This window comes from Labrus bergylta, chromosome 8 (assembly GCF_963930695.1).
Source record: "Labrus bergylta chromosome 8, fLabBer1.1, whole genome shotgun sequence".
Taxonomy (NCBI): domain Eukaryota; kingdom Metazoa; phylum Chordata; class Actinopteri; order Labriformes; family Labridae; genus Labrus; species Labrus bergylta.
The window spans coordinates 10,697,648-10,721,485 of NC_089202.1; the positions used below are offsets into that span (position 1 = coordinate 10,697,648).

General features: G+C 38.7%; 1 protein-coding gene across 3 annotated transcripts in view; it reads right to left on the bottom strand.

Annotated features, from left to right (window-relative positions):
* Positions 1-20,085: 20,085 nt before the first annotated feature.
* efna3b (ephrin-A3b) overlaps positions 20,086-23,838 on the bottom strand; it is a 62,630-nt gene continuing 58,877 nt past the window's right edge. For all 3 annotated transcript variants that reach the window (XM_065957867.1, XM_065957866.1, XM_065957868.1), the window contains one exon: positions 20,086-23,599. In XM_065957867.1, coding sequence (XP_065813939.1) covers positions 23,481-23,599 — 119 coding nt within the window. In that variant the 3' untranslated portion in view covers positions 20,086-23,480. The remainder of the gene's footprint in view (positions 23,600-23,838) is intronic.

The following is a 23,838-nucleotide window of genomic DNA, read 5'->3' on the forward strand; positions in this document are numbered from 1 at the left end:
TCTCTGTTTGTGCATGCATGTGCACAGTTATTGCTTTGTGCACCAATGTGTGGAAGGCATCTGGTAGTGTATATAAGCATGTGAGTTTATGTATGCATGCATGATGGCATGTTAGTCTTAGGAGAGGGAGCTCATGGACTTTGTTTTTGTTTTACAATCAAAGAAAAAACAACAGAAAGCATTAGTAGGAAGTAGAAATCTAGAGAAATACAGTGGAAAACTTGGAGAAAGCTTAGAGAAAAACTTTTTCACATTGCATTGTTCTCATACAGACTGTTAAAGTAAAAAGTCAACAAAGAAAACAAAAAGGGAAGGACAAAAAGGCAAACTAACAGAGGATCGAAGAGGCCTTTGGTCTTATCACACATTAAACAAGGTGACATCATGGCTGCTGGGAAGGCGGGTCACTGATACTACACTATTTACATCATCCAGAAACACTACTCCTGTTTATCTCATCACCTGCTCTGTGTCCCTTCATCTGACTCAACATAAACGTGCGTGAATATCCACTCCTGTGTGATGCCACGGCTTGGTCAGCTTTATTCCAGGCAGTGAAACATGAAACCGCTTAGCGCTGAGATGCCCTTTTAGTATCACCATCCTATTTTAACCTGCCAACTGTAGCTTCTTTGTTCTTGTTAGCTTAAAGTTTGTTATTGGATCATTAATGTGGTTTCAGGAGACAAGCCGCCTGAGTAAACAGTGAAAGCAGTAAAATCTTTGAAGCAGTAGCTGCTGAGAGATTCAGTGCAAGACAGATTTCTTCTTATTACTCTGTATCTCTTTTACACAAAAGCCAAGGCCACAGTGAATAAGTTGGTGCTGTGCAGCGTAGATGTACCCTTCCACTCAACCTGTATTTGTTATTAAACTACTGACTTTACAATGGACGAAAGTCAGGGTTACTAAAATGTTTCTATAAAGCTTTACTTCTTACAGAACTTTACAGAACATTTCACAGAACATCGACACAAAAGGTTTTTAAAAAATTGACAAGTTATCGTATAGTTTCTTGCGCTCAACTATGATTTTTTTTTATGGCAAAAGCAAAACTTTGCATCTGACCCTCAAACTTCAGGAATTTTGTGCAAGTGTATACAAGGCTTAAGACAAGAGAGTATTAATGAATTATACTACATCTGTGTACTGTCTGACACTATGAACTAGTGGGCTCAGCTCTCTATTCTAGGTCAGAGGAGATCAAAGGCTCTACTCGCCTCTCCGATTCTCTGTTTGGTATTGCTGCCATTTCCTCGATCCACAGAGCGCTCTGTGTCTGTCTGAACTGGGTTTGTCCCTGCTTAGTGATGGATCTGAACAGAATTGTGTTTGTGTTCAAAGGAAAACAATTAGTTCAGTGTATGTGTCTGTGTGCTCGGGTTGGTGAGTGTGTGTACCCAGTGTGTACCCACACTCACCAGTGTGTACCCACTGAGAAGGGCAGACATTCAAGGCCTTGACTGAACAAACTCATTAGCCAACCATTTGTTACAGCAGACAGGACCAAACAAGATATAAAGAATACAAGACAAACAGAGAGATTTAAGATTAATGTGAGAGAAAGAAAAACAAAATAATAAGTTTGTTTGGATGTAATGATTACAAAACCTTTGCTGATCACTCTGCTGTGATGCTGGAAAAATCCTTATCTTTGTAGCTATTAACGGCAGTGGCTGAAAACAAAATCACTTGAAAGCACATAAGAAAGAAAATGGATTGTTATTGCAATTGATATGCACATGATGTTACACAGGATGGGAATAATTGTACTAACCGGCTCCCCAGATTCTTTCACACCATGTTTTTGCCAAATTGACAGTGACAACTGTCTGCCATCATGTCTGCAGGCTTTCTCAGTTTTAATATTCAGCAAGTTTGGTTCATGTAATTCTGTTCAAATATCTATTTTGACTGTATTAATCATGTAAAAAAAAAGAATACTAATGTCTTGTTGCATATGTTGTGTAAGCTCAGGACAAACGATCCTTCAATATCTAGGACAAATTACTAAAGTGGCAATTGGTCTGGCTATTTCTTCCCCATGACTCAGCGATGCAGCTCTCAAGTTGGAAGTGCCTGAACAATGATTATTGGCCACGCACTGAAGTTATCAATTTGGATATAATTCACTTGTTTCATAAAGTTGACATTTTATTTAACATTCTCCTGAAATGTTTTTGGCCAGATTATTGCATACATTTTGGAGTACTGAAACTAAAAAAGACAAAACCAGGTTAAATACATGTGTCTTTTCTGTACAATATTCCACCTTATGGTGTATTTTTTAATCTTCACCTTACTTTTGGAACATTTATAGTTGTCCTCCCTCTCTTCATGTGCATTAAATCTACAAGACAGCGGAAAAAAGCACAGGTGTTTTTCAAATGAACAATGGTTGCATTCCATTGCCTCACTTTAAGGACTTAGTTGGGACCATGTTTGCTAACTGTGACACCGTCACAGCTTACTGTGACACTTGAGGAGACAGGTTTCAGAGACTGAGACGTGCACACATGCGGGGGGGGGGGGGTAGAAAACTAACCAGAATGATTGACAGGTTATGAGCAGATAGTAAATAGCTGTTTTTGTGGCTTCAGCTGCGTGACGCAGAGAATGTAGACCTGCAAAATGTGTATTTTCTCAAGGAGCCCTCATGGTTACCTCGGACTGATCTGGTCTTCTTTCGTGGTGGCATGATGCTGTTATTAATGCTTTGATGATCAGTTTGATGAGTTTGTGTTTAGTGTCTCAGCGTACAACTTGCCTTCTGTATGATTTATATGGCAAATGGTCGTGTCAGTGTCAGCTTTCCGTGTAAAACCTTTTATGAGTACAGAAACTGGGTGCTTATAGTGCCCTGCTTTTTGTCATGATCATGAGTTTAAACACTCTGACTGGATCAAAATAGTTATTAGAACAGAAAAAACACAATATGAGACACAGTGACTGTTTTTTTAGCCCTCACATGTACTTTTTTGTTTTTAAACTAGGAACCTGTCTATCCTGCTTTGCTGACATTAACGATGATAATGAAACCCATGAAAAGTCAGAATGTCGTCAAGTAGCCAACAAGCCCTTAACTGTAAGGCTTCTGACATACTGCAGACATTTTGATGCATATTTACATCAATACCAAGTCTGAAAATGTGCACAAAATGTAAAATAAGACTGATATTGGTTGATTTAAGAGCCAAAAATAACCAAATAAAATAAAAGATGATATAAATAACCATAAAGACAATAACAGTAAGACAACTCACTATTTGTGCATCGCTTTCAAATGCCTTTGACAAAAAATAAGAAGGAGGAAAAGAAGAAAAATGTCTCATCCTTCATGTGCAGAGGCTTCAGCGATCATGCTGCATTACAGATGAAAACATTTGTTGTAGTAATGGGCACAACAACTTACATATGGCCCACATATGTAGTATACCTAAGTACATAAGAACAATGGCTTGATAAGTCCAGCCATGTCATCTCAGAAATGGTGAAAGTGGTTCTGGGAGATGTAGGAAAAACAAAATCTGAAGTTTGACAAGCAAGGAACATTACAAGTGTGACCGATGTTAGGTGAATTGCTGTGAGAAGGATGGAGGACTGAAACCAGATCTTTATCTGGGTCATGCAATAATAATAAGTCATCCCTGAGGGAGGACAGAAAAATTGCTATTGTGTTTTTGTGTGTCTGTGTCTGTCTGTGTGTGTTATGTGTTATGTGTGTGTGTGTACTGCAAGAGTACATGTTTATCAGTGTAAAACACCACCTCTGTGATGGGCATGTCCAGATGTTCCCAGATTATTACTTTCCCTCTCTATCCATCATCCTCCACCCTTCTGTCCTGCTCCAGTGACTTACTACAGTTGATATGTGTAATCCCCACCTTTTAACTCCTTTCTCTCTCTCCCTGCGCTGTCTTCATTATGAATTTGTTCATCCATCGCTCTGACCATTTAATCTTTTCCCTGAAATGAGTGGTATTTTTGTACTTGTTATGCATAACGCTTCAGTGTGTATTTATAGCCTGTAAACTACAATGGTTTATCCCCTCAGACACATGTGTTAATATGCTGTTGATGCCTAAATGAATCGAGGACAGCCTGCAGAATGTGTGTTAATGAGGTGTGTGCGTTCATTTTAATGGACTGAATGTGTATCAGTGTGTATGTGACCTGGCTATGTGTTGTTATATCTGAGTCTGTTTATTTGAGTGTGTTACATAAACTAATATGTTTTTACTTAGTGAAGACCTAAGGGCTTTGGTCTAATGGGATCAAATCAAATCATATTAAGAAATTTGTTTTATGACGATTGTGTGTGCCAGATAAAACTAAAGCCATATTTTTTTCATTATTTACACATGCCCTAAATCCTGAAGATCTTTGAGATTAACTGCATCTGTGAATGCAAACAGCCACATTTTTTACCACAACTTTATTCAGACTTTTGTTGATGTGTGAACACAGCAGTAATCTTCAGGAAAATTCCCCGCAATTAAGCAGGCGGGATATTTATGCTTAAATCCTGCAACTGGTACACAACCAGTGTGATCTCAGTGCACATAATGAAGCTCAATGTTCTTTTCCACTCAATCGTTTCTTGAACAGTGGCGACTGGTTAGTAGAGGATGCTAGTGAACCGCCCAACCACTACAACTAGGAGAAAAACAAGTTTAAAAAAAAAAAAAAAAGAACACTTCAGCAGAGTTAATTTTATGCCATCTCTAGATTCCTGAGAACCCCTACCCCATCAGACAGGGAAGATCTCCTGAAAGAATACCTCAAGTAGATTACAGGGGCAAGCTGTTTCAGGAGTTCATGTATTAAAAGGACTTAGGTCTTTGTCATGAACTAAGGGGACGCAGCAAAAATGATAAAAATGTTCCTCTGTGGGTTTACTTTTTAAGAGTTATTGAGTCACTGAACTTTTGGAACTGGTTTGCTTTTATAAATATTATCTGCAGTTGTGATGGGAGCAGGCCTCATTCTTAAGAAATGTAGAAGTGCATCAATTGGTTTCCAAGTTGAACTTCTTTACACATAAATGCAAAAGGGCAGGAACTTCTCACCTTAACATGCAGTCCAACACAGATCTGTGCAGGACTTGCTAGAAGTTGCTACAATCATGCCAATGAGCTATTGGCTCTGCAGCACTTACATAGATAGAGGACAACACAAACAATGCACACGCAAGAGTCAAAAGGAGAGGATTTGAAACAGGTTGTTTGAAACTATGTTTGATTTTTTTCCCCCATAAAGTCTCTGTGTGTGTGTGTGTGTGTGTGTGTGTGTGTGTGTGTGTGTGTGTGTGTGTGTGTGTGTGTGTGTGTGGAACCATAATTTGATTGAATACATTTAATTGCAAACCATTGGATTTTCAGTCTAGACCAAAGTGATGGACCAACTGACCGACCTTTCAATTGAATTGAAATAAATACAAGAACAGATAAAAAAAATACTCTGACATAACATTACAACCATGACGTGCCTTACCAACATTAGAACCATTGCTGGTTTGTTATGAAGGATGGCATAACATTAGGAAATACTCAGTACTCAAATTTAAAAACAAAAAACAAATACGGATCCAAAATGCATCGACGAGTGCAGATCTAACCCGTCTGTGAGCTGAAATCCCTTTCTCTGCAAACACTGAAAAATGAATCACTATGTTTTCTGGGTGGAATGATGCACATCATCAGGCTTTTAGTCGTCAATGATGATCAACAGTAACCAGGTGTGCAGGTTTATATGAAAAGCAGTACCATAAAAGGACATAGTGTTAGTGCTTTGATTTATGTAACATACCTGATTAAAGTGCTACATTTGATGAATGGCTGTTTATATTAATATACACAGTGATATAACTGCTGACAACCAGATGCAATAAGCTGAGTAAATGCTTAAAATCATTGCATGAAGTTAAAACGCAACACATTTGTAGAAGTGAGGTATATGTTCTTTCTTCCAAATAGAACTAAGGTCACTTGGTTGTTTTCAGCCTGGTTTTACATGAATAACACTGGACAAAGCAAACATAACAGGGCTTCAGAAATCAGAGGCTGCAGATTCAAAATGAATACCTGTCCTTCAGCTGCTGCCTTTGAAATCCTTTGAATGCGGTTGTCTATACACATACCGTCAGCAAGTGTAGATAAGACATATTAGTAAAAATTGCCTCATGTTCTGTGGGTGAACGTCTTTCTATGAAAGTGTCTTTTGGTTTGTTTTTGAAGGGTCTGCATGAGTCAAGATTAAAGGAGGAGATGCAGGCATTGTACTTGATGTCAAGATTGCAGTGGTGGTACAAACATAACAACTCGTATAAAGTAATAAAGCATGTACGCAAGCAGGGAAATATCTGCTTTGGCCTCAGTTGCCCCTTTACTTATGTGTAAAGACTGTTGTTTTTAATGTGACCACCATGAATACAGGAACCAGAAGCCCAGACCAGGAGCAATAAATCATCAGAAGTGCAACTTTTGATCCTTAGCAAACTCAGCATGAGTAGAACACACGTTATTCCAGTAGAAAATATAGCCAAACTGATTTAAGACTTAGAACTGAAAGAGTGCTCTGGTGAGTATTATGAGTCATGGCTGTCTGATTATAAGCATCTTGTTAAGAGGGACATTTTGCAAAAAGAAAATGACCTGATATTTCTATAAAAATTTCCATTTAAAGAGATGTTTCCCTTTGATTTAATAAGCACTCGTTAGGCTATATTATGCGGGTTAAGATCTGAACGACCTAAGGCCTTGACCAGAAACAAAAAAACGATTAAAATTGAGGTTGTGTTTGACAGATTTTGAGGTGGAAGAACATTAGATAACATACATACTGTATATACATCCCACGATGCATTACTGTGATATACTGTTCATTACTAACACATTTTGTTCAGGGCATAATGCCTCTAACTCATCTGACCTCTGGGTAAGGTCACCATACAGCACATTGCTTTAATGAGACATTAGGCTACTAACAGGATCTATGAGGTGCTGTGCCCTGAAGGCTCCCAGTGGCTATAGACCTTACATCTGCCATCCTGACAGGGACTTATCACATAATGATAACAATGGTTATACAATGGTCATCATGATACATCGTTCTCATTGTCATTATCAAAACAGTTGGCGTTTTTCCGGCATCCGATTGATGCAAGGTGAAGGGTCAGAACAGATCAAGGCTGCACAGAGAACAGCCCACAAGCTGATTTATAAAACCACTAGAATATAATGAGCCATAGTGCCTTAATGAAATCTCATCATGATGAGCAATTTGCATAAACATTTGGGCAGGGTCATGCATTCAGTGTTTGTAAAATAACTCAATCCTGAGAAGAAAAAAAATCTCCATATTGTAATCTTTAGGTTTCTAACATCTGGCCTTTATCCTAACATGACAACATCTTGACCACCGATAATACAACTTTGTTTCAGGATGTACAAAGGGCACAGATTATGTGCATGTGCCACAGCTCAAGATAAACCCCAAATCCTAAGGAGATTTTAAATTTAAAACTGAAGGGGCGATTTGAGGTAACATACTGCCATAACATGAAAGGATGGTTGAGGACACAAGAAGAACAGCTTTGAAAGATCCGAACATGAAGCTCCTGCAACTTTAAACCAATGTTAATTTGTAATTACATGAGATAAGATGCTGGCAGTGTGCATGTCTTGACTGAATGAGAGAGGTTATTTGTGTTGAAGGGGGCATAGAATGATACACTCATTTTACAAGCTTAGGCCACTGCCCTGTCTGCGTGGGGAAACAGGGCCAAGACTCTCTGGGATTACTTGATGTTCCAACAAATACATGTGCAATTAAGCACACAACTAAAAACACATTCTACATAACATGTGAAATGACACATTGACACAATGTTGTTTTTGCACACCCATTCCTGTGACCTAAATTGCAAAATAAATTACATTGTTTGTGTGCAGGTTGGAGCCTCCGAGATGTTTAGTAATCAGTGTGAGCATTTGTGTGTTAGTGTTAGTCTGAGTGTGATTTCTTTCCAGATTTCTGCAGTCGAAAAGCTGCAGTAATGATAGATTTGAAGACAAACTGAGATGAGAAAAGAATACAGGTCTGGCAAATTGACAATATAGTACCTATCAGACCTGAAGAGGCATTCAGACCCCTAAGGTCCTCTTGGACAGCTTTACTTACTGTTCCCAGGACCAGAACCAAACAGGGTAAGACGTTCTTTAGTTTCTACTCACCTGTGGAACAAATTCCCAGACAACCTGAGGCTCTCTATCTGTAAGCTCTTTTATTTACTGCTGCTTTCCCATCAGTTCAGTCTCTTCTTATTGACTTTTACTTAATTTCTTTCAATTTAATTAATATTTATTTACTCTGCTTAATGTCATATTTCACTGTAACTTTTACCTTTTTGGTTTTAACCCTGTCTTATTATATTTCAGCCCTGTTTATGTTTTTTTTGTTTCAGTTATTTTATTTTAACAAATTCCAGGCATTTTAATCCTCAACTGGTGGGAGTTGGGGTTTGTAAGGTGCCCCTGCAGGGGGTATCTGGAAGTCTGAGCCAGCCTGTGAGCTGTGACTGGACACAGATGGAGTAAACTGTGAGCCTAAGTCCTCGGGAAGATGTGCTGGGGTGGATCTGGCAAGACCAGCAGGTGAATCTGGGTCCAGCGGGACAGTAAGACTCAGGGGTCAGCGACTTCAGAGCACTGGATTCTTTTAAGCGAAGAGCTGATTACTTGTATAAATCGTTCACTTTTATTGACAGACCCAACACAATATTGAAATCAAATTGGTGTAATGTAAACTGTAATGACAGTGGGTGGCACCACCACAGCACCCCTGGGTTGGGTTTCCAGGGCACCTTAGGGCTGTGCCCGAACACAGACAGAACAAACTGTGAGCCTAAATCAATGTCAGTTAGGCCTGCAGATGAATCTGTGTCTGTCGACTCTGATGTCGAGCACTAAAGAGCAATAAATCACTGAAAGGCGCACAGAGCAGATAACATCACCATTACAAATCTGAGGCTAGTTATATATTTTGTATTCTTATGTTTTTTTCAGCTGAATGTCATATTCCTGTATTTGTTTTGGATAGTTCTATTTTTTAACTAATATTTTGACATTCAATCGTCTCTGATATTTAATTTTCTCTCCTCTCTTGTTAATTGTTTGTTTTAGTGATTTTTTTAAATTTTCTTTTTCAAAGTTTCCTTTTCCCTTTGTCATGATGCTTTTGATGTCTTGTGTGAAGCACATGTGAATTGCCTCGTTGCTGAAATGTGTTCCATAATTTAACTTGACTAGTCAACTGTCTCCTGAAGACTGAACTGACCAACGAGCTTCTCCATGAATGTTAAACTCACAGGATTACTTTACGTTTGAATGGAAGAGGCTTCATGCGTGATCAGGGGACACAGCGCTCATGCTCCAAAACCATGCTTTGCTGCAGAAAACTGATAAGGTTTTTTTTTTTTTAATTAACTGCAAAGACCTGCAGTCCTTTGAAAAGCACATTACAACTGTTATTTGACAGCTTGCCATTTTCCCAGGAAAAACAAGTGTGATGATTGAATTCCTGCTCAATTTCTTATTGAGAAGAATCATATAAATGTTTCCTTATTGGACTTACAGCTTGATGTCATTCCTTTTCAGATAAGCATAATTCCAACAAGACGATGACTACAAAGGTCAAAGTTTCTGGTGACTTAATCACCATAGAAAAAGGTTAATAAAGGACACAAGAGCAGAAGGTTCAATAACCCTAGTCTGTATTGCTCATATTCAAAACCGACATTTTTCGGTGAATAAGATCAAATAAACAGCTTCATGAAGTAGAAAATACTCTTAGGGATGTATTTTATTTTTAACAATCCACATTGGTTGGTGAGTAACAGCTGTTTTAAATCTGATTCAGTAACACATACACAATGTCACATGATCCCATCAGGACAGCCTGTTATTTTATCCTCATTAATTCCTCTATTTGGCTAAAGCAGGAGATAGCGTGTTGAAACATGCTCACAGCTTCAGTCGTGCTCATCAGTGATCAGTGTTTGTGTGTGTGTGTGTGTGTGTGTGTGTGTGTGTGTGTGTGTGTGTTTTGGCCAGTCGGCTCAGCTGTTTGTTTCAGAGTCATTGGGCATCTGATGGATTCGTGTGGATGAAAGTGAAAATGGGACACTCTGAGTCAAAAAAAAAAAAAAGAAAAAAAAGATGACAGCTTCTTCTGCAGGGGGACAAAAAATAAAGTCAAATGAGACACATGAGAGATTAAGAGGAATTCTAGGGACACAACAGTGGCTAGACGCCATATGCCCCTATGGCCTGTCATTGCCCATTATCAACCAGCACTTCAGTCTAGCTTATACTAGTGTATACTAGCGTGCACTCTGTGGATTTTCAAAGCTCAACTTCCACAGAGTAAAGAAAAGCATAAAAATCCCATCATTGGACTTAATGGGACATGAACAGGTTTATTCCCAGAAAAACACATGGCTTCACTGTAATGCATGTATAAATAAACACATTGACCATAAGGCTTTAAAGATGGATGCTTTAATGTTTAAAGTTTAAAACAGTTCAATGTTTTACGGGAGAAGAGAAAGCTGGGTGGTTACCAGAAAGACTGAAAGGAGTGGCGTTTCACTTTTGTATTTTTAATAGGCCAGATAGCAACTCAAAGATGGTTTTACAGGTTATATGAACATTTTCAATTGGTAAACAAGTACAAAGTACGATTACCTCATTTCTGAGTGTTTATATGGCATCTTTTCCAGCTCCTGACTGCACAGCTGAAATTGGCCCTGAATTAGTTGAATACCTATTAAACTGATGACCATTTTCACCCTTCAATCTCAACAAATAAGATTTCGCTTGCTGCCTGCTGTTGTATTTACTCAGGTTTCTACAAAGCCTACGTGGGCAGACATTTGGACAGCTTTACTTCCTTCATAAAAAGTCCCCATGACTTGTTTGAGGTGGAGACTGTTGATTGCTTTAAACAAATTCAGACATGTTGTTGCTTTCTTTTTGTTCAGTTCAGTTCAGTTCAGTTCAGTTCAGTTCAGAGCTTTATTGTCCCTGGAAGGGAAATTTGACTTGCATCAGTGGACAAAAACATAAGAGATAAAAAGACATGGGACAGTGCAACACAACCTGATGTAATGCATTACAAACTTTTGCTTTCTTTTTTGCAAGTCACCTAAAACCAAATGTCATTCTTGTAAAAGAGATGAGATGAACTTAAGAGTCTCAGGAGATTCAAGACACTGAGCACATATGAAGAACATGCAGCAAAACCTCAATAAACCAGTTCATATCTTTGGAGTTGGGCCATTTACCACTTTGTATCACTCTCTGATACAGGGCTGCATGGACCAGTGTCCTCATATCTTTAACTTCAGAGTCAGGAAACAACCCAGAGGTGAATCTTTACAGTCCGACATGGCCCCTCTAAAGACTACAAGAGTGAAGTATTTGACTGCTGATGTTGAATGACCAAAATGTGAGTGTTTTTCATTACTGCATGCTGATAAGCAACGACACATTTCACAAAACAGAGAAGGATTTTTGACATTTAAGTTATGAAGTTATCATGTTTTCTTCATGTTTTCATATAGCGTATAAATGCGTATGAATAAGATTAGTTCATACTGATAGGAACTGAAAGAATTTGTCATGATTCACTCTTGTTTAATTCCTTGTTTTGTTGTCATTTCCTGTTTTATTTAGTCATTTTGTTTCTCTATTCCCTGTGTGTATTTTCCTGTTTCAATTCCATGAGCTTTACTTTTTCCTGTTTTATTTTGTAGTGTTTGCCCCCAGTGTTTCTGGTCTTGTGTTACTTCCTCCTTTGTGTGTTTCCCTCCCTTTTTGATTGGCTTTACCAGTTTCACCTGTTTGTCACTCCTGTGTTTGTTCCCTTCTGTGTCAGTTCATACGTCCTACCTCTCAGTGTTTCCGATGTTTTCTCGTAGCTATTTTTTTGTTTCTCTTGTTATGCTTTTGATGGGTTTTGGTTTGGGCATTTAAAAAAGTAAGCTTATTTTTTTTGCCTTTTTGTAAAAAAAATAACTTTTTTTGTTGTTGTATGTAATTGGGTCCTACTCCTTGTTTTTCCACAAATGTTTCCCTGTAGTGTGAAAGCGCTCACGGTGGTTGGAAGCATAGGTAGAGTCAGTTTACCATTTAGAAGCCTCGTGTGTGAAAACATCTATCATGTGAGAGCAAATAACACAACATGTCCAATCTGATGGCAGCCCATGTGTCTGTGTGTCACTACATGTGAGCGTGCGTGAACTTGTGTGTATACGTATGTGTGTATCAGCACATGTTCCACGTTTTGGACGACATGTATGATTCAAAAGATCTCGTCACATATGGCTCACCACACATCACGAGAGACTTGGCGATGCCAGTTTCATGTGGGTTAACTGCGTATTGATTGAAACCAGTCACTGCAGATTCCTAAAGAACCTTTTCCTCTTTTTTTTTGTTCATAAGAAATCTAATTTAGTGTACATTTAATACGAAAATGGACATGTTTGATAAAAATAATTGAAGAATAAAAAAAAATCAGATAATTTTGTTAGTTAAGTGACTGTACATGAAATCATAAGCCTGTTTAATGCTTTTGAATATAAAAACTGATTTAAGAGTATTTAACAGGAAGAAAAAACTTGAGTAATTTTCAACTTGAAAATGATATTCTCACTAAGAAAAAACAGATGAGATAATTATTTTTGTCTTTATTTAGAAGAGGTTAATGAGTTGGATTTTGTAAGTTTCATTTTTTTTAAGTCATTCATGTAGGTTTAGGAATTGGAGGTTATTTTTTTCACCTACACTTTGATCAAACACTGGTCCTTTACAAAAGGACTTTTTTTTTTGTCTGTAACAGTGCAGACAATCAATCCTACTTGACTGATTAGAGCATCCTAGAAAAGCCAAAGACGTCACTTCTCTGATGATGTCGTAGGCATCACCCTTAACAGGCAGAACAAGTTGTTGTTGTTACTAGAAATACAAAAACTAGCCCGTCAAACCGGAACTCCAGCAGATAATCCCGTGATTAGAGGATAAAGAAATAAGACGTATGTGGTTAAAAGGTACCCTTCAACATAACGCAACCTACCCTACCTTCCCACTGATTGATTAATTAGAACTAAATCCATTAAGTGTATCTGGATAATGAGTTTAACCTAAATAACAAATCCCCTACTAATCCTTATCATTATGCACCCGTTCATGCAAAAAACTCATATATTCACAGTCAATCACATTCCAAACGTGTTGAATGATTTTATACCACATGGCTGTTTCACTTCCAATATACAGTACATGAGCTTGCAATGCACTGTCACATGTTTGCGGGTTCATCTACATTAACTTGATGGGTTTTTTTTGTCTGACAACCACAGACATGTGCTGGAGGATAATATTTCACTTTATAATTTAGACATTTACTCTCTAGATATGACTTTTATCTATGAGTTTTCCATCTTCAGAGTGTGTTTCATTGCCCGTGTTGTGCAGTGATAAAGCACATAAGTACTGTATGGATGCTTGTGTCAGACAGAGTAAATATAACCCTCCCATCTGTTAAGGCTGTACAGATGCTGTCTCAGAAATAGAGGATTATTGCTAAATTTAGAGAAGAGGGTACATGTGCTGAGAGGACAAGGGGGGGCTGTGACAAACAGCAACGGCAATAGATCTGGGGGCGACAGCTAGCGTCAGAGCAGCCGTTAGGAGCTAGGATGAGAAAACCGAGAGGCAGCAAAGGAGGCAGTATAAAGTTGGGGTGAGGCCAAACACATGCCAGTGAAGGGTAGGAATCCAAAAAATAAGAGAAATGTACGAATAAGACAGATGGGAGAGATAAATGAAGATATATTTGTATTACTCAACACAGTTTAACTTCAGATTAAAGCTTTAGATGTATTTGGTTAAAAACATCCACTGTGAAGTAAAATCGGGATGATGCTGTTGTTAATCTGTAGAGAGGAAATGTTAGTTTTTGCTACCAGAGACAGGGTCTGTTATGACTCCCTTATTCACATCAGTCTGCTGGGAATTTCAGAAGGAATTCTTGCAGATCCACTTTTCATCATTGATCCATTTTTCATTTTCCACACAATGTATTCCTTTATTTAGCAACAGTTCTGTGTAAAGAAATCCCCTTAGAATTACATTCTGTTCTCTGTCAAATGAGTAACAGAAAAAAAGAATGTAGAGAACTGGGCAAATTTGAGAAGCTGGTATCAAAATCTCATCTGTTTTGTTCTTGCCAGTTTGATGCAGCCATCTGATTCTGATCACTTTTTCATCGCTCTTGCTCACGAGAAGTTCAGCTGTGTCCAAACCCTTAGTCAAGAAGTCACATGTTGTAAGAATACTTTCAGGGTCAATTTGAAAGAGTGGTCTGCACATTATGACTAACACATTTTGTAAAGGCCAGAAATGTAAATCCTTATTAAAGTCACGTCATAAACAACACAACATAAAGTCAGCTTTTCTACTTTTTGCTTTGTTTACTTAACTTCTTATTCCAAAATCACTTCCTGTTCACAAGAGGATTTTTCCTTTAAAATGAAAGGTCCAAGCCAATGTTGAATGAGATGTAATATGTTCCAAAAACAGGTTATGAGTTCATTTAATACTGAACAGAAAAGCAGAAATGCATTTACAGGAAAATCACCCAGATTATTACATCATCTCTGAGTTGAGTCAAATGTACAGTCGTCATCAGTAATAACATTTATCATTATATCTAAAAAAACAAAAACTTTGGGATCTGAAACACTTAAGCTGTTTTAGTGTCATTCAAACAGTGCTGGATTAAGAGGCCTGTGTAACATGTGTGGCTTCGTGGAAAACATTAGATGTTTGCAGAATAGTGAAAGGGCATTCAATTATTCTCTCTCCATTGACTAGTACATTGATGGCAGCCTGATGGTTAGTGAGAGAAAAACAAAGTTTTTATTTTTTTTGTATCAAGATGTCATGAGTTTTGAAACCAGTGAGACACAGGTACCAGAACTGCAGATAATATTGCAGCAGATTATTGCTTTGTTTTGGCAGATGTGTATTATAATGTGTCATCTGCATATCATTACACTAACATTTGGACAAATATTTGGTCAATTAATAACATAAAGGCTAAGGAGCATTGGTCCCAGTTCAGAGCTTTGATGAACTTCAACTGAGCAGCTGATGTAAGATGATTTTGAATTTCTATTTGACAATATGACTTTATCCAGCAGAGGGCACTGTTTAAAAATGTCAACTATCGGAGTTTTAAAAGAAGCTAATCATAATTTATTGGGTCCAAAGCTTGTTTCAGATTCAACACGCCTCTGAAGTGACCACCTTTGTCTCATAAACTTTTGAAGTTTTTAGGGAAACAACAGGTAACTTTATTTATGGAGCGATGGTGGCGAAATCAAAACTGCATTTGTTGGCGCTATGAAGATTGTTAAGATGTTCTGTTAATTGCATCAACAACCATTTATCTGCCACCCTTTATACAACAGGTTAGATATGTATTGACTGATAGAACTCTGGTTTGGTCCAATCATAAGCCTTAAAGACTGGGATCAACTTGGCAGTCTTCAAGGTTGTTGACACTCTACTTTGTTTTATGGACAAGTTTATTAAATGTGCAATTAGGCTTGCAAGTCTCTCTGTAAAGCTTTATTAAGTTATTTTCCAGAGTCCAGACCAAAGGAGAAGACATTTATTTTGAAGATTTTAGAGAAGAAGATTTTATCCCTTAGTTATTTAGGTGGTTTGGGGGAAAGTTTATCTCCATCAAAGTTCATGTCATGTTCCAATCCAGGTTCATAGTTAAATTTTCTGATGATTCTGTGATTGTCAGCCTCCTGCAGGAACACAAGGTGGGCCATGGTCCTGTTCTGGACAATTTCTTAAAATGGTGCAATGACTCCAACCTGCATCTCAATGTCTGTAAAACAAAAGAGATGCTGATCGACTTTTGCAAGAATCCACCTGACAAAGCACCAACGCTCATTAACAGCACAGCTGTAGAGACAGTGACTCAGTATAAATACCTGGGTGCCATCCTTGATGAAAAACTGAACTTTGATGTGAACACTGACGCCATCTGCAAAAAGGCTTTTGTGATGATCTGCTGGTTTGATAACCTCAGCATCGTTAACAAAAACAGGCTGGGAAATATTGTTAAACTTTGCCGATAGTTGGAGTTGATTTGAATGAACTTGGCCATGTTTTTCAAGTAAGAGCCACTCGAAAGGCAAAGGCCATCTTGGAAGACCCTCAGCACCCCCTGCATGCAGAGTTTAGACTTCTGCCGACAGGGCGGAGGTTCACTTATATAAGGAGGTCGAAATCAAATAGATACCTGAGGTCGTTTGTTCCATCAGCTGTTGGGTTTTTAAATAAGCTGTAGGTATCGTTGCCTGTACACTTTTACTATGGACTGTTGGTCCTTTGTCTCTTAACTCACTCACGCCCATCATGGTGATATCCATGGTAGTTATGTTTTATATGTATGTATTTATGTCATTGTGCTGTTTTTTATGGATATATTGACTACCTCTGTCCCTCGGGGACAATAAAGATTTTCCAAATCCAAATCCAAATCCATGTTTTTGTAAGATGCTACTGGCTGCTTTGAATTTCCCTCGGGATGAATTATCTATCTATCTATCTATCTATCTATCATTGACTCAGCTTGACACAACACACACATTCCTACCATAGGCACCACAATCTGCAATCATGTTGACGTATTTGTCCTTGCTCAGTTCAATGCCTTGGACTGATCATCAGACATTATTCATCGATCATAGACATACAAAAAGGCGTGGTCACGTGTAGAGGAGCAGGTTTTTAAATAGGAGCCATAAGGCATGAGTAGGAAGTCTTTCCTTTCCTCCTCGTTACATCCGTCATAGGGCTCACATCACCTCACAGACATGACTCAGGGAGCATGGGGTGCAGGGCGTGTGTCAACACAGGATCATCATCTGTTTTCTGTTGATGTCTTTCTGCCTAAACGTCTTTGGGTGTTGCAGATTGATGGGTGTGGGGAGGCTGACGTTTTCTTAAATATGAAAACCATATGTGAAAGAAAAATAAAGAACAACAAGAGTTAATTAACTGAACTTGTCAGTTGTTGTTGTTATGCCATGGTTCTATTTGCAAAGTTAACATTGTACCCACCAAAGTTTTTGTGGGCATCCAAAATTGTTTCATCCCTAAAAGTAATTTCTAGATTGCCTGAGCAGTAAGACAAAATACAAGCCGTGATAAAGTATAGTTTTCTTTTAAAACCTCAAGTTAGAGGAGGTCTATGGCTTCATGCTTAGGCTCTATAGTTATACTGTTATCCTTTACACACAGGTCTAAATTTGTTCCTTACTCCTTACTTCCTTACCTTGTTCCATGAAGGGTCTTCATGTGTTTAATAGAAGGTTTTGTGGGTAAAAGAAAACTGGGTGGATTAAAAATGTAAATTCACAGTACTTTCAGTAGGCTACAAGCTAAAACTAAAGGTTGTCTGTGCAGAATTTAAATGTCAGAGGTCCTCACAAAGACACCAAAGTTGTGCATGTGCTTGTTAAATATTGTTCAAACAGGCCTATTGTAAACAGCTTAATCTTTACAAGCCTGACCATGCATGACATTAGTTCCCCACTAAAACAAACACAATTAGAGCAAACAGAAATATTATTCTTCAGCCTGAATGATTGTGATAAATGACTGCAGTCTTAGGCTGTGTGCATGCTCCTCACTCAAAGACCTTACTGTGTATTTCAGTCATTCGTTTCTCAAGAAAGCCTCTTATCTTATCGATGGTTGTTGCATAACTTCTACCAGGATGGTACGAGAAGGAGCACGTCCATGCCTTTTCATGGACACATTCTCAATTCTGAGACGTCATAAAACATCCCTGTCCATGAATTCACCCACTTCAACATGCGGCAATGAAGTTATACATAACCCAGTAAAATAAAACTGCCTGTTTAATCCTGGTGACACCAGTTACACAATGCCCATTGTGGCTTTAATGGATTTATGTTTCCTGATAAAGGATTACATGGCTGAGGCATCAGGGAGCAGCACCTCTTATCAGAGCTGTCTGAACAGTGGCACCAAGTGGTCAGCTTTTGCTACTGCAGAAAGAAATCAGTGTAAAATCTCAACATTTTATAAGTTTTTAAAGAAAACTTAAGGTCTTTTCCGAATTAGATTTTTGAAGATTAAGCCTTTCAACTCTTTGTAAAACTCATACGTATCAGTTAAGGAGAGACAGAAGATGCTATCAGAGAGAATGTACTATAGCAAGCACTCTGAATATGGCAGATCAATACAAGAGGGAGTTTTATGACTGATACAAAAAATCAACAAAAATGTCTGGAAGCTTTATCTTAGCCGAAGTGAGTCAGGGATTCTGGGAAAAGCAGACTTAATGTTGCCAAAATATGATTTACTGCCAGTCATTGCATTCATCCCTGAAGTTCACTTCTCAAACCTCACTGGTGTCTGATTCACCGCCTGGGTCTTCTTCCAGCGGTGTGATGATGAGTCGGTCTCCAAATGGAATTGATAAAGATGCTTTTTAGATAAGCAGTAAAATGTTACCACATAACTCTGATGAAGAGCCTATTGACACTGCAAAGGTTAGAAATATATTTGAATAAGATTAACAGAAAAGTAGAGAGCTCTGCGGTGTTGCAAGAGTTGAGAAGAAGAAATCACTGATGAAAAAAATAAAATAAATAAAAAATGGGCTGTGACTTCCAAACTTATTCCTCTCTCATGTTTGCAAATCAGCTGGAGTCTAAGCTAGGGTTTGGATCTCATTACAGTGACACTCAGCCAAATCTTTTTATGGGGTGTCAAAAACAATCAGAGCAACCAAAGCAATGGGTTATAGGATTGAAAAGATGGCTGCAGAACCTGTCATCATTTAACAGAACCAAAGCTGATAAATCTGATGGATTTTTTTTCTATTGAATCGTTTGATTTTAATAAAATATCACAAAAAATGACAGGTGGTATTTTTCACAGTCAAATGATCCTAAACCCTAAGTTCTCTAATCGTATGGAGACTATCTTTTCATTTCGTTAAATATTCCATGTACGGGGCTATAGTCTCTTCACTCAGAGAACCATGGTTACACATTGTAACCGTATGTTATATCTGTCCTTTCATTGGGCCTGCAGTTATCAGGGTTTACCCCATTTAGGATAATGAAGTGGGAAATCCTCACAGTTTAGAAAACTTAAAGAAAATAATGTTGAGCTATTTGCCAACAAATTTATAAAAACTATCATCACATAAAAACATTGTTAAAATGTCGACTTATTTATAGTTTCATATTTAAAGTGATGAGTTTTAGTAGGCTATCAAATTGTTGTCGTTTTAGGTTCTCTACTTTTCAGAACTCAAACTTGCATGGCTTTGCTTTCCAAAGACTTTGCACATGAACTTGATAACTTATCTTCCATGAACCAACTTTCTACAATTTGTTGTTAATCTTCTTGATATATACGACCTGCTGACTTCAATCTGTCCATGTTCTGTGAGTCAGAGCAGAGTGACTCCTGTATGACAAATACCTGTTGCATAAGATCAGAGACAGCGAGCCCGGCTAAACTCTGACACCAGCAGCGACTTTATCCCCCCCCCATCAGCTGCTTCCCCCCCCCCACACACACACACCCACACACACACACACACACACACGCACACACACAGGTACAGGCTGTCCTATTGTCATTCAAATGTGTGGCTGCTGATTGAAGCGCTTATCTCTCCTAATCGGAGCGTGTAAAGGTATTACTGCTGAGGGAGAGCGTCACCACACCAACTTTGATATGGAAAATCACATCTGTGAGCTTCCAAACAGCATTATCTACAGAAAGGGAATAAACCAGGTAAAAAAAAAAAAAAAAGGTCCTTGCACCCCCTGCATCTGTTGTCTTTGATTGGCTCCATGCTTGTTCCCTCTATTTTCATGTCCTCAAAGGCAGAGAGAGTAGGGAGGGGGGGGTGAGGGGGATCAGAAATAAAGAGGCAAACACACACATGTTCTTAAAAGTAAGATTTGTAAGCTTATTATTTTTGTTATCATGATCATTGTTATAACCTCTGTTATGGTTTGTTCAGTTTACAGTTTATTTTCAAGGTCATTTAAAGTCATTCCAGTCGAAGGTAAACATGATTGTAATTGTTGTTTCCAACACTAATAAATGCTTTTTTGTTTTGTTTTGCTAGACAACAGTCGGTCACACTCTCTTAGAAACACAGGAAGAGTTTCACACTCTCTCACTCGTTCAGTCAGACACACACACACACACACACACACACACTCGTCTACACACTGACACCAGCACACACAGAGACAGACAGCATCTCATGCTATAACTCCTGCACGCAGACATGAAGTGATTAACAGATATGAGCTCTGATTCATACTCTCCCTCTCACACACACACACACACATTCAGACGATAAACACACACACTCTCTTGCTCTCGTGTCTAAGTTCGTAAGTGCAACTTCTTGAAGAGTGATATTTCCCTCTTGAACAGCTCTTCAACCCCCCCTCCCCCCCTCCACACCATGACCCAAACAACACAACCCCACCCCCACTGAGAGCCATATATACACCTGGGTTTGTGTACACACTGTCATTATGCAGTGCTTAATGATAGGCTTCTTTGTATAATAAGGTATAATCTCTTATGTCTTGTTTCAAGATTTGATGTGAAAATACTCTATATAACTGACAAAAAAGCCACTTTATCCTGATACTTTATTCATATATAAATGGTTCCCAATCCAAAAGTTATAAGATGGTGAAGCAGACAAAAATAATCTACGGCACAAAAATCTGCTTTATCATTTCAAAGTATCTTCTTTGCAGCTGCGGCGATGTTGGCCTGCGCCCAAGCAACACAGACAACATCAGCAACAACTGCAGGTGCTTCTAACACCACATACCTTCATCTGGTCGATAAGGAAAAAGATGAAAATCTGCAAAATGCCCCTTTAAAATGGTAAAGTAGAGATTTATTTAACCCAAAGTACTTTTTGGAGCTCCAAAAACACTGGATTCAGCGCTGCACACTTGCACTCAGGATGTTTTGTTAGTCAAATTCTACATGAAAACCTGTTGATTGGTTGATTAACTCCAATCCAAAATGCAGTTTTTAGCACAAAAAAAGTCAGCTGTCATGACCGATCCAAAAACGTTTACAAGTCAAATAATCGAGGTAACTCGTAAAGATTTGAGAAAGCTTTCTTCATCCGTCATAATCGCATCTTAAACAGTAAAACGACTGGAGAGTTCTAAAGAGGGTCAAACAAAAAATAAAGAGGGTTGGGAACCACTCATACACATGTTCTGTAAGTGTTGATCGTCATAGAATTTGTAATCTACAAGATAACTGAGCGCTAAGGTTAAAAAAATAATCAGCTGGGTAAAAGCCTCGCAGAGTGAAGCCCAAGTTTACATATGGCTCAACCCACCCGATCTTCACACTTTGAAACTCTCATCTCCCCACTGAAGATGACCAAAAATACACCACAGCAAACTCAACCAAATAGAAATGAAAAACAGAGAAATAAAAACAACCACAAGTAAAACTGAGCTTCAACTTTGTAAAAAAAAAAAAAAAAAAAAAAAATGCTAACATCACATTCCACCTTTGCAAATCTCAACACATTGGAAAATCCATTCTTTGTCCGTGACTGACATTTACAAAAGCACTCTAACGTCTCACATGCCGGTGGGTGAGCGGCTAGAGTTCATCATCATTGTCATTCTCAATATAACCACTTTCACCGTCATCATTGTTATCAGTTACTACAGTAAGCCATGCCTTACAAGAGTCCATCGCTGGCAGGGTAGGGTAACCATAGTGATAAGGTGCTAGTTGCAAATGAAATGCTATTCTGAAGCAACCACTGGTAGCTGTTTGAGTTTTGATTTGCCGGACCTCCCCACCTAAGCACTTGGTTTGTATGTATTACTTTGTTGCTTTAGTTGTGTTTTTATTTTTTTTTATTTTGCATTTTCATACTTATAGATGTACAGTAGGTTGATGTATTTTCAGGCTGTTAGTACCATTTAAAATAGTCTTTTTCTCTCTCAGACACACACACACACGACTCACTCAGGCAGATGTTTCAACCCTCAAGCACACACTAGTACAGAAAATGTTGAACATGTGGCGTCTGATAAATGGGTTTACAGAGATGAGATCTGAGCTTCTTTGCGTGTATCAGTGACTGTCCTTCCTCCTTCCTTTTTGTTGTTGTATTTTCTTCTTTTGGAACAGCCTGCTGTCTGCTGAGAGGAGGACAGTAATGCTCAGTGTATCCATGGCTGCTCTGTAGCCATTGTGTGCTTCGTTAACCTCAGAGATAACAGAGGATTAACTGAGTACTCCAGGGACAGGACAGAGAAGTATCGAAGCAACTTATAGCATCAGCAAACCCTTGCGGTGTCTGAGTTAATGGCACATCTATAGTAAAATCATCCCCCTTCTTCCCCAAATACAATCCATGTTATTGTGCATGAATCATGGTTTAAATGCTCTGTATTCCCCCCCCCCCCCTTCATTTGAGAAGTGATGTTGAAAACAGGATGACAACTAAAACACTTTGATTGGAGTTCCAGGTTGTGATTTTGAACTATCAGCTACTTTGACTAGTCTCCTACATAGGACCAGCGCATAGCTTAAGCCGGAACCTTTTTTTTTTTTTTTTTTTCTCCTTCGCTGGACCGGGACAAGTTCCCAGCCTCAAGATCAACAACATCAACAACAAAAAAAAGGCAATTTAAAGTTCAGTTTTTCTGAAATCTATTGATTCAGTTCATTTGAGTTCAGTTTATGTCTTGTTGCAAAGAGAAACTATGGCAACTAGCCCTAAGGAAGTGTTGCAGCCGACCAGATCCAGGTGAACATCCTTAAATGGTTTTCAATAGGGTGGGATCATTTGATGCTTTTTTCTTCTTCTTCATCTTCTTCTTATTAGGACTTCAGCCCGCCTCTCCTGTTTTAGAAATGCTTTGTGTAGTGAGCATGATTCGACATGCTCAACCTGTGGCCTGTTCAGACACACAAATACAAACACACACAGACACAGACACAGACACAGACACACACACAGTTCACCACACCTGCACCTGTGTGTACCCGCTAACTGCAATTGAACAAAAGTTCATTCTGTGTCACCCAGGGCCTGAAGGTCTTTCTACCCCACCAAACTCACAGTCTATGAACACACACAGACACAGACACAGACAGACACACACACACACACATTCACACTGTGATGCTTAGAAACTCTTAGAAAGCTCTTGCCTTCCACTCTATTTGAGGAATCTGTAGCTCCCCCATCCACTCTCCCACCCCCTGATACTGTACACCCTCCCAAGGCTAGTTGGCATGGTGATTCTGATGGGATGGCCGTTGCTAGGAGATGAAGAGAGTGGCCAGAAGGAGCATCGTCACGGTGAGGAGAAGGCGATCCCTGGACGGGCTGCTTCCACTGACACTCTTCTCCACTTTGGGAACGAAAGGGTTATATTCATCTGAAAAAAGAGAAAGGAGGAGAGATGGTGTGTTTATATCCACTTCTGACAGGAATTACACTTGAAAACTTAAGATATATATCTCAGCTTCTTGTTATAGGTAAAATCACATGTGAGGGAGAGTTGTGCTGGATATCAGCGTGGCTGTGCGTGGCCTCGTGCTGAAGATAATCACATTCATCCTGATATTCAGTTCAACGGCACAACTTATATAAAAGTTTTACAAGAGACATATAGCA